This window comes from Rhinoraja longicauda, chromosome 35 (assembly GCF_053455715.1).
Source record: "Rhinoraja longicauda isolate Sanriku21f chromosome 35, sRhiLon1.1, whole genome shotgun sequence".
Lineage (NCBI taxonomy): Eukaryota > Metazoa > Chordata > Chondrichthyes > Rajiformes > Arhynchobatidae > Rhinoraja > Rhinoraja longicauda.
In genome coordinates, this window is record NC_135987.1 from 6,696,060 (window position 1) to 6,712,308 (window position 16,249).

At 43.5% G+C, this 16,249-nt stretch overlaps 1 protein-coding gene across 1 annotated transcript in view; it reads left to right on the plus strand.

The window, feature by feature from the left end:
* The window catches only part of LOC144609985 (transmembrane protein 150A-like), a 65,137-nt gene that overhangs the window by 38,771 nt on the left and 10,117 nt on the right, over positions 1 to 16,249 (plus strand). Inside the window, exon 5 of the mRNA XM_078428404.1 lies at positions 4,313 to 4,440. Within this exon, the coding sequence (XP_078284530.1) occupies positions 4,313 to 4,440 (128 nt within the window). The remainder of the gene's footprint in view (positions 1 to 4,312; positions 4,441 to 16,249) is intronic.

The window sequence follows — 16,249 nt, forward strand, 5'->3', positions numbered from 1 at the left end:
TTGCATATTCTCCAGTTTCCTACACTTTCCTCCCACTCCCCAGAAAACAAATTGGAAAATAGTGGTGCAATGGTTCATCAAAAAGCCCTGGGTTTTTTTTTTCTCTTCATTTTATTTCCTAAAATCCAGGGATGGAGATTGGACTGGGATTATTCTCTTTGGAGCAAAAGTTGAGAGGAGATTTGAAAGAGGCGTACAAGACCAAAAACTTGTTCAACCAGGGAAGATGTTCCACTTGCAGGCAGCCTAAAGCTTAGGCTTAGCTTTAACTTTTGAGCTAAAGATAAATGGGGGCTGTAAGGAGATTTCTTTTAAACATAGAGACATTATAATTTGAAACTTACAGCCATTGGTAATAGGGAAATAAATCAATCAGCTGGGGTGAGCATAGTTACAGGGCAATGCAGAGTATAAGTTACGAGTTAGAATACTGATTAGTACGGGTGTCGGGTTATGGGGAGAAGGCAGGAGAATGGGGGTTGAGAGGGAAAGATAGATCAGCCATAATTGAATGACTGAGTAGACTAGATGGGCCGAATGGTCTATTTCTGCTCCTGTAACTTATGAATTTATGAGACCAATGGATTATGATGAAAGCAATTTCTCTGACAGGGTCCTCCCCAGACGATGAGGTTTTGTGCCGTTTCAAAGCTGTAATCTTGTGATTTTACGAAATTCATGGGTTAAGAAAAGCTTCTATTTTCCATTCCTCTGACCTCCCCCTCTCATTGAGCTGACAGTTTGGATCACCAGTAGGTTTACAAGGTGTCTTATACCTCCCCATAAAAGATCTCTCTTTCACAGATAGGAATTGCTAAGCAGAAGCTGATGAAAATCCTACCCCTAGAATGTAAATTGTGGGGAGACTGAGCTTAGTTGCACAAACATAGGACATGTAATGTCTAAGCTTTGTATGAGAGACTTTATCATCCTGTTCCCCACTCTTTCCCTGCTCGCCCACGCATCTCACATATGATTAAATCCTTTACCCTTTTCCCCATGAGCTGGTATCTATCCTCATTAAAAGTCCCCTGGACTGTCCCTGTTCGAGATAGTTCCTTGGTTTTGCACATCCTTTCCCCATTTTCATCCTTATTGAAAACTAATTTGTGCCGTGGACGGTGAAGAAGGTTGTTTGAGATTACAACTGGATGTAGACCAACTGGGAAAGGGGTCAAGGGAAAGAGTCCACCCAGGGCAGAACATACACAGTGTATGGCAGGGCCCTGTGGAGTGCTGCTGAACAGAGTCGCTGAATAGTCTCAGGGACTAAGAGGAAGATGATTGAACTTGATTACCTTCCATCACAGTGAGGAATGTGGAATCCGCTGTGGTGGATGTTTATGTTAAATTTTGTTTTATGTGGCTGTGTGTCTTGTTGCTTTTTAATTAGTGTGGCCGTATGGTAACTCAAATTTCACTGTACCTTAATTGGTACATGTGGCAATAAATGGATCTTGAAATCTTGAAATCTTGGACACATAGTTCTTGAAAAATGGCAATATAGATGAAGAGGTTTTATGAATCTGATGCCTTGATCAGCTGAGACATTAATGAAGGGTTTGGATGTTGTGTTACAGTTGTACAATACATTGGTTGGGCTACACTTGGACTATTGTGTGTAGTTCTGGTTGCTGCACCACTGGAAAGATTAAAATAGAGAGCGTGCAAAAAGGATTCACGAGGATGTTGCCTGGGATGGAGGGCTTGAGTTATGGGGAGAGATTGGAAAGTTTGAGTCCAATTTTCTTACAGCAAGGAGACTGAGAGGTGACATGATAGAAGTATATAAAATTGTGAGAGGCACAGATGGGGTAGAAACATAGAAACATAGAAACATAGAAACATAGAAAATAGGTGCAGGAGTAGGCCATTCGGCCCTTCGAGCCTGCACCGCCATTCAATATGATCATGGCTGATCATTCAGCTCAGTAGCCTGTACCTGCCTTCTCTCCATACCCCCTGATCCCTTTAGCAAAAAGGGCCACATCTAACTCCCTCTTAAATATAGCCAATGAACTGGCCTCAACTACCTTCTGTGGCAGAGAATTCCACAGACTCACCACTCTGAAGGGGAGGGGTGGGGTGGGGTGAATGGGGGGTGGGGAGGTGGGGGGGGGGGGGGTGGATGAGAGAGAGGGGATCTGAGGGGAACTTATCTCACAAGGAGTTTGGTATCTACAATGGGCTGCCAGAGATGATGGTGGCAGGAACAGTAATAACATCTAAATGCATGATTTATCACAGTTTTTAAAACATTGCTCACCTGCTCCAAATACACTTGTGGGAGGGATGGGTCAGACTGTCCTTTGGTCTCCTCAACCCCAGAGATTCTCTGAGCAACTCCATTTTTAGATTTGGTGATCTATGATGAAATAATTTCCCCGATGCAGATCCATTTGCAAAATACCATAGAGATCGCAGAGGATAAGGTCATAAGGCCATAAGGTTGTAAGTGATAGGACGGGAATTAGGCCATTCGGCCCATCAAGTCTACTCAGCCATTAAATCATGGCCGATCTATCTCTTCTTCCTAACCCCATTCTCCTGCCTTCTCCCCACAATATTTAGGAACAAACATCAGAGTGCAGAGAAGATTTACGAGGACGTTGCCAGGACTTGAGGAGCTGAACTATGTGGTGAGGTTGGGCGGGCTAGGACCTTTTTCCCTTGGAGCACAGGCGAATGAGGAGTGATCTTATAGAGGTATATGAGGGGAATGGATCGAGTACATGCACAGTCTTTCACCCAGAGTCGGAGAGTCAAGAACCGGAGAACATAGGTTTAAGGTGAGAGGGAAAAGGCTTAATAGGAATCTGAGGGGCGACTTTTTCACTCAGACGGTGGTGGGTATATGGAATGAGCTACCAGAAGAGGTAGTTGAGACAGAATCTATAGCAACATTTAAAATACATTTGGAGAGATACCTGGACAGGAAAGGTTTAGAGGGACATGGGTCAAACACAGGCAGGTGGAACTAGTGTAGGTGGGGCAGCTTGGTCGACAAGGGCAAGTGTTTCCATGCTTTTTAACTCTGACTCTATAACTTGAGAAGCAATATCCCATGCCTCACAACCCAGCTGGATTATTCCAAAGTGGTAATCACAATGTTATATTAGGCTACCAACTGCCAATGCACAATCCTTTACTGTCAATGGCACTCTGAATGTAAATGATCTCCACAGATAATCACCTTCGCGGCCACTGTTTCAACATTTGTTTCAAACTGCATTTAGATGACCTGAGAGCATGTTACAAAAATGTATGTTGTTTGGGGATTGGACAGGCTAGATGCAGGAAAAATGGTCCCGATGTTGGGGGAGTCCAGAACCAGGTGTCACAGTTTAAGAATAAGGGGTAGGCCATTTAGGACTGAGATGAGGAAAAACTTTTTCACCCAGAGAGTTGTGAATTCTCTGCCACAGAAGGCAGTGGAGGCCAATTTATTCAATGTTTTTCAAGAGGGAGTTAGATATAGCTCTTAGGGCCAACAAAATCAAAGGATATGGGGATAAAGCAGGAATGGGTTACTGATTTTGTATGATCAGCCATGATCATATTGAATGGCGGTGTTGGCTCGAATGGCCTACTTCTGCACCTATTTTCTATGTTTCTATTTTAACCAAGTTTTTGTTTAAGGCTTCCTAATATGACTCAATTTTTTTAAGTAATTTCAACGCCCATTTTATTCAATTTTGGGTATGCAAGCAAAGAATTTCACTGTGCCTTGACACATGTGACAATAAAATATTCCATTCCTTTCCATTCCATTCTATTTTTTATAACCTTACCAATTCATATATTGGCCATAGCAACTTGTGTGAACAAGTACATTTGGATTCAGGATCATAAAATATGTTACTATATTTTTCCCAATGAAAATATTTTTAACAAGCAGAGTATAAAGAAAAGAAATCCCTAGAAGAATATTCGGTTTGGGCAATGAACGACAATGGGCCTTTGAGAACTTAACTGTGTATACTGTAAAAAGAGATATATTTGAAAAAGGATTCAAGGCGCATGGATTGAAAACAAAGCATCGGTGGATTTATCCAATATTGCCAAGCGATCAAGGCTTTCTTAGATTGGGCTTTTGAGAAGTGCTTGGAAATGAAAGTTTTTTCAAAATGGACCCATATTGTGAACTGCTGGAAAGTGTGTAAATTCTGCATGGTCCAAGCCTGGGGGATGAGAGGACTGCAACAGTTCCTTGGTGGATAGCAAGAAGGTTCCTCTTTCATCTTGCCTCGTCTTGTCGTTTAAAATACTGCAAACTGATGCGCCACTGTGGCACAATGTGCTTTTGTTTCAGTGATGTTGCTCGGTTTACTGCGCTATGCACAGGTGATGGAGAGACACCAGAAGTCTTTGCTGAACACGGCAGCACTGGTCACGTGTTGGAGTTGTGCCGCCGGCCTCATCATTGTGGGAAACTTTCAGGTAAAGTATAAAGAAAACCTAGATTGATAAAAGTGATTCATAGATTTATTCACAAAATGCTGGAGTAACTCAGCAGGTCAGGCAGCATCTCGGGAGAGAAGGAATGGGTGATGTTTCGGGTCGAGACCTTTCTTCAGAAGAAGGGTCTCGACCCGAAACGTCACCCATTCCTTCTCTCCCGAGATGCTGCCTGACCTGCTGAGTTACTCCAGCATTTTGTGAATAAATCGATTTGTACCAGCATCTGCAGTTATTTTCTTATACAAAGTGAATCATAGGTTGAGAAGAATAACAGGAAAGTATTTTCATGGTTGCAGTGGTAATTAGCTTCTGTGAATTGTAACTTGTCCCTAGTTTGTAGTATAGATCATAAGATCATAAGTGATAGGAGCAGAATTCGGCCATTCGGCCCATCAAATCTACTCCACCATTTAATCATGGCTGATCTATCTCTCCGTCATAACCCCATTTTCCTGCCTTCTCCCCATAACCTCTGACATAGTGATAGTGCTAGAGTAAGGTTGATCACTGGTCAGCATGGACTCAGTAGGCCGAAGGGCCTGTTTCCACGCTGTATCTCTCAAGTCTAAAGAGTCATTTCTCCATGTGTTTTTTAACATTGATTTTTAAATAATTGAAGCAGAATCACAATATTGAATATCCTTCCTCACCAGTGAAGTCATGTCTCAGCTAACCTAGACGGTTTTGGGGTCAGATACAAACATTTAAATTTTTGAAAACTGGTTTATTATCATTTAAACATCCGTCCAATACCGATGACAATCTCAGGCCATTCCTATTTGCTTTACACCTGATTGTCATCCTTAAAATGTAGCAACCGCTTTGCTGACTGTTGGTACAAAATAACAATGAAATAAAAGACAAATTCATCAGCATTAGCTCTTGCTTGTGGGATCACCATCAATCAGGGAGCAAGAGGACACATTTTCTCTTCTTTAAATTGCTTGAGACATCTTTTATAAACCCAAGAGTGCCGATAGAACTTTGTCTTAATGTCTCATCTCAGTCACCTACTACCAACAGTGCAATGTGCTCAGTATTGTATTGATGCCCGGACATGATAGCAAGTCAAGTCAAGTCAAGTTTATTTGTCACATACACATACAAGATGTGCAGTGAAATGAAAGTGGCAATGCCTGCTGATTGTGCAAAAAAAATTAATACAGAGAAAAAAAAAAAAAATTTAGTCCCTGGAGTTATAATAGTTAACAGTCCTGATGGCCTGTGGGAAGAAACTCCGTCTCATCCTCTCCGTTTTCACAGCGTGACAGCGGAGGCGTTTGCCTGACCGTAGCAGCTGGAACAGTCCGTTGCTGGGGTGGTAAGGGTCCCCCATAATGTTGCTGGCTCTGGATCTGCACCTCCTGATGTATAGGTCCTGCAGGGGGGCGAGTGTAGTTCCCATGGTGCGTTCTGCCGAACGCACTACTCTCCGCAGAGCCTTCCTGTCCTGGGCAGAGCTGTTCCCAAACCAGACTGTGATGTTGCTGGACAGGATGCTCTCTACAGCCCCAGAGTAGAAGCATTGAAGGATCCTCAGAGACACTCTAAATTTCCTCAGCTGTCTGAGGTGGTAAAGGCGCTGCCTTGCCTTACCCACCAGTGCGGCAATGTGTGTTGTCCATGTCAGATCCTCTTTGATGTGGACTCCCAGCAGGAGGTTAGAAGAATGAGGGGGGGATCTCATTGAGACATACAGAACAGTGAAAGGCTTGGATTGAGTGGATGTGGAGAGGATGTTTCCACTGGTGGGAGAGTCTAGGGCTAGAGGTCATAGCCTCAGGATTAAAGGACGTTCTTTTAGGCAGGAGATGAGGAGGAATTTATTTAGTCAGAGGGCGGTGAATCTGTGGAATTATTTGCCACAGAAGGCTGTGGAGGCCAAGTCAGTGGATATTTTTAAGGCAGAGATAGATAGATTCTTGATTAATACGGGTGTCAGAGGTTATGGGGAGAAGGCAGGAGAATGGGGTTAGGAGGGAGAGATAGATCAGCCATGATTGAATGGCAGAGTAGACCTGAAGGGCCGAATGGCCTAATTCTACTCCTATCACTTATGACCTTTTGATATGATTATGCTCAAGTCTCTGGAATGTAACCACAGCCTCCTAACTCAGAGATAAGACTAAAACTCTTAAAAACCATGGGTTATCTATTCAGATCCTGACAAACCATTCCTGCACATTACTATGGGGAGAAGAGAAGTTGACGGGAATGGGCTCATATCATCTGGAGTTTCAGAGAATAAGAGATGATCTCAGAAAGGCACAAAAACCCTGAAAAGACCAGACAAGGTTGCTGCTGAGAGACTGTATCCCCAGAGCCAATAGTCTAAAACTAAGAAATCACAGTTTAAGAATTTCAGTCAACAGTGAATCTTTGACATTTTCTATCCGTGGGGCTGGGTTGGCTCAATCATATTCAAGATTGACGATAATATGTTTTGGGCACCAAGGGATATGGAATAGTGTGGGTTAGCAGAATTGGTGCAAGCCATGCGATGAAATACACACACAGGCTCACACTACACTACACACACAGGCCTACACTAGCCAGCCAACCTGGATTAAAGGACCATTTGATTCTTATTCTTGTTAGAAATATTTCAAAACTGGTTTATTATTAATGAAGCATGCAGATCATTTACTTGCATAACTCATAAAGGAAGGGCAGCATATTTAAGACCAATACTCATCTCTAACCAATATCATCAAGAATTGAACATACCTATCATTTATTTCCATCGTGGTTTCGGTATTTCACTGTGCTGTAATAAACTGGCGTGCTTTCCTAGCTAAAAGTATTAACTGCGTTTCAGAATAAATAGCTATGTAACAACATCTTGATTCACGGAGCAGTCGAGAATTGCATCTATTCCTTTAATGGCACAAAGTAAATCATTAATGGCATGCATTCCTTTAAACCGTGAAAGAAAACACAGTGAGACATGGACCAGGGATGGGGGTCACAGAGAAGAGATCAATACAGTATAAATATAAATGCCCTTTTCCAAATCAATGTAAACACAGCAGGATTTAAATCAGTAACCTTTTCTTCAGACTTTAAAGATATAGCGTGGAAACAGGCCCTTTGGCCCAGAGACCACGTCGACCAGCGATCACACCTACACTAGCACTGCACTGCCCTGCACACTAGGGACAATTTACAGAAGCTAATTAACCTTGGAGTGTGACAGGGGAGAGTCAGTGGATGTGGTGTACCTCGACTTTCAGAAAGCCTTCGACAAGGTCCCACATAGGAGATTAGTGGGCAAAATTAGGGCACATGGTATTGGGGGTAGGGTACTGACATGGATAGAAAATTGGTTGACAGACAGAAAGCAAAGAGTGGGGATAAATGGGTCCCTTTCGGAATGGCAGGCAGTGACCAGTGGGGTACCGCAAGGTTCGGTGCTGGGACCCCAGCTATTTACGATATACATTAATGACTTAGATGAAGGGATTAAAAGTACCATTAGCAAATTTGCAGATGATACTAAGCTGGGGGGTAGTGTGAATTGTGAGGAAGATGCAATAAGCTGCAGGGTGACTTGGACAGGTTGTGTGAGTGGGCGGATACATGGCAGATGCAGTTTAATGTAGATAAGTGTGAGGTTATTCACTTTGGAAGTAAGAATAGAAAGGCAGATTATTATCTGAATGGTGCCAAGTTAGGAAGAGGGGATGTTCAACGAGATCTGGGTGTCCTAGTGCATCAGTAACTGAAAGGAAGCATGCAGGTACAGCAGGCAGTGAAGAAAGCCAATGGAATGTTGGCCTTCATAACAAGAGGAGTTGAGTATAGGAGCAAAGAGGTCCTTCTACAGTTGTACCGGGCCCTGGTGAGACCGCACCTGGAGTACTGTGTGCAGTTTTGGTCTCCAAATTTGAGGAAGGATATTCTTGCTATTGAGGGAGTGCAGCGTAGGTTCACTAGGTTAATTCCCGGAATGGCGGGACTGTCGTATGTTGAAAGGCTGGAGCAATTAGGCTTGTATACACTGGAATTTAGAAGGATGAAGGGGGATCTTATTGAAACATATAAGATAATTAGGGGATTGGACACATTAGAGGCAGGAAACATGTTCTCAATGTTGGGGGAGTCCAGAACAAGGGGCCACAGTTTAAGAATAAGGGGTAGGCCATTTAGAACGGAGATGGGGAAGAACTTTTTCAGTCAGAGAGTGGTGAAGGTGTGGAATTCTCTGCCTCAGAAGGCAGTGGAGGCCAGTTTGTTGGATGCTTTCAAGAGAGAGCTGGATAGAACACTTAAGGATAGCGGAGTGAGGGGGTATGGGGAGAAGGCAGGAACGGGGTACTGATTGAGAGTGATCAGCCATGATCGCATTGAATGGCGGTGCTGGCTCGAAGGGCTGAATGGCCTACTCCTGCACCTATTGTCTATTGTCTATTGTCTATTGTGTGAGGAAAGCAAAATGCCCAGAGAAAACTCACACTGTCACAGGGAGAACGTAGAAACTTCATACCGAGAGCACCCGTAGTCAGGATCGAACCCGGGTCTCTGGTGCTGAAAGGTAGCAACTCTGCCGCTGTGCCACCGTGCCACCACATTTCTGTGTGTGTGTGTGTGTGTGTGTGTGTTTTTGTGTGTGTGTGTGTGTTTTTGTGTGTGTGTGTGTGTGTTTGTGTGTGTGTGTGTGTGTGTGTGTCTGTATGTGTGTATGTGTGTCCGTTTGTGTGTGCGTGTGTGTGTGTGAGCCTGTGTGTGTGTGTGTGTGTGTCTGTGTGTGTTTAGGTGTGTGTGTGTGTGTGTGTCAGTGTGTGTGTGTGTGTTTTTGTGTGTGTGTGTGTGAGCGTGTATGTGTGTGTGTGTGTGTGTACTTGTTTTAATGTCCTATTTAATATAGTGCACTATATTGCAATTCCTTTCCCAGCAATAGCAATGTCAGCCATGTCTGAGTTGATAGTATTTTCTCCGAGTCAGAAGGGTCTGGAGCACTAAAACAACGCAGCTAGCTGTTCTACAGTAGTCGCAAGTCTGTAGCCAAGCAGCTGTTCCTCATAATTCTCAGTGACTTGAACAAACAGGGGATCTTTTCACAAGCCAAGAAGGTAAGCACATGCCTTAAAGGTACCAAGGGCAACAGTCAACACTGAACGAGCAGCTTGTGAACATAGCTCAAACAGAGAGTCAGAGAGATTTTCTGTTAGTCTCATGTATGTCCAAATTCTTTGTGGCAAGTGGACCCACAGTATTTCTTTTCCCACCGAATACTGCTGCTCCTAATAGGTGCAAGTAAAAACCTGGCTATGGTTGTTTGATTTGGATGAGCTAATGCATACTGGATATTTTTGTTCATGGTAAAGTTGGACCCATGAGTTCGGAGTTCAGCTCAGTCTGTTTAAATAGAACATCAATGTAACAATTGGATACAAACATCGCCGCTGAAAGAAAGTGATTTATAATGAATTTGGTCCAAATTGTAGCCTTGTCAAATTCAGGTCTGTAATTAGTTCCAACATTGAGTGATCAAGCATGGCAAGGATGGTGAACAATGGTGTAATTGTGTGCTTCACCATTAACCCGCTACAAAAAATAACTTGTGCTACATTCCACTTTTGTAATGACTTGTTCAACGTATCCAATATGCTTTGAGATATTGAGAAAGTGATTGGCTTTGAGTACCATGGCTGTTCAAATGTGCAGCAAATGTACCTCACGGTTCCAGCACTTTTACCTCTCCTTTGTCCCATTTCATCTTCACCAAGCGACATTTATTCACAAAATGCTGGAGTAACTTAGCGGGCCAGGCAGCATCTCTGGAGAGAAGGAATGGGTGACGTTTCGGGTCGAGACCCTTCCTTCACCAAGCGACAACTCACCTGGACAGCTCAGTCCAGAACCAGGGGTCACGGTTTAAGAATAAAGGGTAGACCATTTAGGACTGAGATGAGGAAAAACATTTTCACACCGAGAGTTGTGAATCTGTGGAATTCTCTGCCACAGAAGGCAGTGGAAGCCAATTCACTGGGTGTTTTCAACAGAGAGTTAGATATAGCTCTTAGGGCTAAAGGAATCAAGGAATATGGGTAAAAAGCAGGAACGGGGTACTGATTTTAGGTGGTCAGCCATGATCATATTGAATGGCGGTGCTGGCTCGAAGGGCCGAATGGCCTACTCCTGCACCTATTTTCTATGTTTCTATGTTTCATTATCCCATTCAGCCAGCAGCACCACTACTTGCGTTGTGTCAACTCTGTTGTTCTTCAAAGAAAGACACAAAGCGCTGGAGAAACTCAGTGGGTCCGGCAGAACCTCTGGAGAACATAGATAGGTAACGTTTCGGGACTGGACCTTTAGAAAGGAGATGGGGAGGAATTTCTTTGGCCAGAATCTGTGGAATTCATTGCTACAGACGGCTGTGGATGGCAGGTCATTGGTTATTTTTAAAGTGGAGATTTACAGGTTCTTGATGAGTAAGGGTGTCAAAGGTTACGGGGCGATTTCAGGAGAATGGGGTTGAGAGGGAAAGAAAGATCAGTCATGATTAAATGGCGGAGTAGACTCAGTGGGCCGAATGGCCTAATTCTGCTCCTGTGACTTCTTCCCTCTGCCCTCACCTGGACCCACACCTACTCCTCCCCTCCCCCTCCCCTTCCATCTGCATTCCTTCCTCTAGCTTCACAATTCACAACTCTTCAATCCTTTTGTCTGACACCTTGTGTCTTTTCATCTCTGGCCTTTGTCCAGCCATCTGCCTAGAAAAACATGCTCCTCACCTGTATCAACCCATCAACTGCCAGGCTTTGCCCGTGCCTCCCTCTCTTCTAGAATTCTCCCCTTCCCCTTCCCCCTCACCCACCCCCACCCCCCTCTTACAATTAGTCGGAATAATGCTCCCCCTTTGTCGGTCTTCACTTCATTATAGACATCCCCTTTGATTCTCTGCAGCCACCTCTACAAATTAAAACATGCTTGTTATCTAACCTACCCGAGTTCTAATTGAAGCCCATTCACCTCCCTCCAAAGAAGCTGCCTGGTCTACTGAATGTTTTGAGAATTTTCTATTTGTTCCTCAGACTTGGAATTTATAAGGATGAGAGGGGATCATATCGAAACGTATAAGATTATTAAGGGGTTGGACACGTTAGAGGCAGGAAACATGTTCTCAATGTTGGGGGAGTCCAGAACAAGGGGCCACAGTTTAAGAATAAGGGGTAGGCCATTTAGAACGGAGATGAGGAAAAACCTTTTTCAGTCAGAGAATTGTGAATCTGTGGAATTCTCTGCCTCAGAAGGCAGTGGAGGCCAATTCTCTGAATGCATTCAAGAGAGAGCTAGATAGAGTTCTTAAGGATAGCGGAGTCAGGGGGTATGGGGAGAAGGCAGGAACGGGGTACTGATTGAGAATGATCAGCCATGATCACATTGAATGGCGGTGCTGGCTCGAAGGGCCGAATGGCCTCCTCCTGCACCTATTGTCTATTGTCTATTGGCATCTCTCTGTCAGTGCCCGAGACTGACTGACCTGCAGCATCTGAGTGTTTAGATTAGAGATAGCTGCTCCACACAACGTGTCTTTGCTCCAGAGACTGAGTTTTATCTTAAATACATAGTAAAAATAATAAGTGCTGGATACACTCAGTAGGTTAGGCAGTATCCGTGGAAAGCGAAACAGTGTTCATATTTGTGGTCAAAGACCGCTATTAATCCTTTGTAAGAAAATAACTGCAGATGCTGGTACAAATCGAAGGTATTTATTTCACAAAATGCTGGAGTAACTCAGCAGGTCAGGCAGCATCTCAGGAAAGAAGGAATGGGTGACATTTCGGGTCGAGACCCTTCTTCAGACTTTTTGATCCTTTGCATCCTTCATGTGTTCCTTGTCTTCTTCCATTACCACACACTTGTACCTTCCATCATTGTCTCTTGTACCATTTGACTTCTTGTGCCTTGTATCCATATCCATTTGAATAACTTCTCTCTTAATCTTTCATTCTCTTTTTCCCTGACTCCATCCTTGCAAAAGAACCATCGGGCAAGATTAGCCAGAAAAGGTTTGCACAGGATTGCTGGTTTTGACCACCATCAGTCAAGAAATCCCAATTCTACTACACAATGCAGAAGTCACAAACCTGTTGGCTGCTCCTTATTGGTGTTCCATCAACAATGTCCTGACATTGAACTGCTGATGGAACAGGTACAAAGGCATAGTTTGTAATGTTTGTGATTTACATCATTGAATTAATTTGGGCTAAAATATTTGTAAATGTTTCAAAATGCTTTAGTTTTTTAAAATTGTTTCATTAATTTTTTAAAAAAATCATTTTTGGTAGATTTGACAAATGGCAAGCTCTTGATGAATTGTTTAGTTGGCTGCCAAAGTGCTTTTAAACAGTTTCAAACCAAAGGCTAGGTCTCGTGAGCACATTATATGAGACAACACTTCACTGCCACACAGGTGCATCCTGCTCACTATCAGGTTATTTTCAGGCAATAAACTGAAATTGGTGAAGATAAGTTAATACTTATCAGTGCAGATGAATCACAACTGATACCAGGTTCTGTCCTTGTATTGCAGTTCTGTTTCTGCCGAAAGATCAGTGACTTGAAATGCATAGGAAGGAACTGCAGATGCTGGTTTAAATCAAAGATATTCACAAAATGCTGCAGTAACTCAGCAGGACAGGCAGCATCTCTGTCGAGAAGGAATGGGTGACGTTTCAGGTCGAGACCTTTCTTCAGACTGAAGAAGGGTCTTGACCCGAAACGTCACCCATTTCTTCTCTCCTGAGATGCTGCCTGTCCCACCGAGTGACTCCAGCATTGTGTGTCTGTCTTCAGTGACTTGAAATGTTTCACTGTCCGCTGGTCCTGCCTGACTATATGCATTTCCACCATTTGCTATTTTACTTTCAGACTTCCAGCATCTGCACCATTTTGTGATTGTAGATTTTTTTACAGACGATGATCTCTCCAAGCAGTTTGCGTACTTTCTCAAAACAGGACTTTGTAACTTTGAGCGCTGGGAAATGAAAATTATTCCTCGTTTTGCTGTTGGAACTGAAAACTAAAATGATGTAGGCAGAACAAAGGGATGGCTGTTTGGACAGATTGGTATCTGCTGGCCTGATATATGAGAACGGGTTGTCTCTCTGACGTGTCACTTTACAGGAGATCAAAGCATTAATCCAAAAGATAAAATAGATTTTTATTTGGCCGTGGTCAAATGATTGTGAAATTTACTGTTCCTGGTAAGGAGCATGAAATGAGAAGCTAGACATGCATAGTTCATTGTGATATTTTAAAGTGTGCTTTGGAAAGGAAGCCATATAATATTGATTTCTCTACCATCAAGTAACCCTTGCTTTCCCTCTCTCTCCAACCCTCCCCCATCCTTGTTCTCTGGCGAGTTTCACTGTCCTCCTAATTAAATTTTACTGCTAGTATGCCTTGTTGTCAGCTTCCCATCAGCTAACGATGAACCATTCTACATTTTCCTTGACCATCGTCCCCTTTGATCTGTGTTTTCACACCTTACCCTTCCATATCTCTATGTCTCCCTCTCTGCATGTACATCAGAGTGCTCCTACAGTGAACAGTGTACAAACGGTAATGATACATACAATAATAAACTTACTTGATAGGCACAAAATGCTGGAGTAACTCAGCGGGACAGGCAGCATCTCTGGAGGGAAGGAATGAGTGATGCTTTGATACGTCCCTTTCACACTTTACATGCTCTTTGTTCCCTTCCATATCTCTAGTTTCCCTCTCCCCTGACTATCAGACCGAAGAAGGGTCTCAACCCGAAACATCACCCAATCCTTCTCTCCAGAGATGCTGCCTGACCCACTGAGTTACTCCAGCATTTTGTGTCTATCTTCCATATAATAAGGATGTTTAACGCTCGCTTGGGTTTTGGTTGTCAATATTTAACACAAACTCATTGAAATCTGATGCAGCTGCAATAATTCAACAACATGGGTTCATTGCAGTGCAGGATTGAACAGGCAGCTATGGTACAGTTTTTAAATGCAATTCCTTTCCCTAAGTTTGGACTTTTGTGGACAATAATTAGTATGTTGTTAGATTATATTATTTGAACTTGATCTTTTTTCAAATTCTTAACAATTCTAGCCCAAGCTTAGTTTTGTTTCGTTTAGTTCAGTTTAGAGATAGAGTGCGGTAAGAGATTCCTCAGCCCACTACGTCCGCGCCGACCAGCGATCCCCGTACACTAGCGCTATCCTACACATTAGGGACAATTTACAGAAGCAAATTAACTTGCACACCTGCACGTCTTTAGATTGTGGGAGAAAACCAGAGCACCCGGAGAAAACCCAGGTGGTCACGGTGAGAAAGTACAAACTCCGTTCAGACAGCACCCATAGTCAGGATCGAACCTGGGTCTCTGATGCTGTAAGGCAGCAACTCTGTGTTGAACTACTTTCTACCCCCTTCGTGACCCTCCGACTATCCTTGATCGGACTTTGCCGGCTTAACCTTGCACCAAACGTTATTCCCTTATCATGTATCTGTACACTGTAATGGCCCGATTGTAATCATGTATTGTCTTTCCGCTGACTGGGTAGCACGCAACAAGAACTTTTCACTGTACCTCTGCACACGTGACAATAAATTAAACTGAAATGAACAGGCACATGATCGGAACAGACTTCAGCATCCTCTGTCTCATAGATGTGGACACTCGGAAACGTGCAGGCACTGATTCCTTCTCAGCAGATACCAAAAGGATACCTGGTCAATCCCAACTGGACTGATAGATACAAGCTCATAAATTCTGTCAGATTTCTTGCTAGTGTTCGTGTGAAATGGTCTTGGTGTGCTTTGTTAATTTGTCTGCTCAGCATGTTTTTGAGTACTTTGAGCTTTGTAGAGCTGGACTTCCCATGCATTCCTTCTGTAGATTATAAATGTTATTTGTTTCACTTTCTATCTACATATAGGATACATTGCCTGTTGCTACTATAGTAATACTCGTTGACCTTGCTGTGCTTTTCACTTTTGTAACAGTTTGAACCACATAGGCTTAGCTGGTTTACATTGCCCTCTGCTGTTAAAAGCTTGCTGTGTAATGCTCCTCGTTATCAGCTGCCTGTTTGTTTCTGATGCTGAGTTTCGATTACTCCCACTATTGGGGTAAGAGGTTCAGAGCAAATCAGGTGATTTTTTTTTCCCTCCTAAAGAATTGTTGTAATCCGGAATGTTCTGCCTGAGTGGGAGGTGGAGCAAGGACTCTAACAACACTGAGGAAAGCCTGAAGAAGGGTCTCGACCCGAACCGTTGCCCATTCCTTCTCTCCAGAGATGCTGCCTGACCCGCTGAGTTACTCCAGCATTTTGTGATATCTACACTTAAGTATTCGGATGAGCACCTGAATTGACATCATAGGGCGGCACGGTGGCGCAGCGGTAGAGTTGCTGCCTTCCAGCACCAGAGACCTGCGTTTGATCCGGACTACGGGCGCTGTCTATACGGAGTTTGTACGTTCTCCCCGTGACCGCGTGGGTGTTCTCTGGGTGCTCTGGTTTCCTCCCACATTCCAAAGACGTGCAGGTTTTTGTAGGTTAATTGACTTCTGCAAATTGTCCCCAGTGTGTAGGATAGAACTAAGGACAATTTGCTGAGGCCAATTAACCTACAAACCTGTACGTCTTTGGAGTGTGGGGGGGAAACGCACCTGGAGTATTGTGTGCAATTTTGGTCTCCTAACCTGAGGAAAGACGATCTTGCCTTAGAGGGAGTACAGAGAAGGTTCACCAGATTAATCCCTGGGATGGCGGGACTTGCATATGAGGAAAGA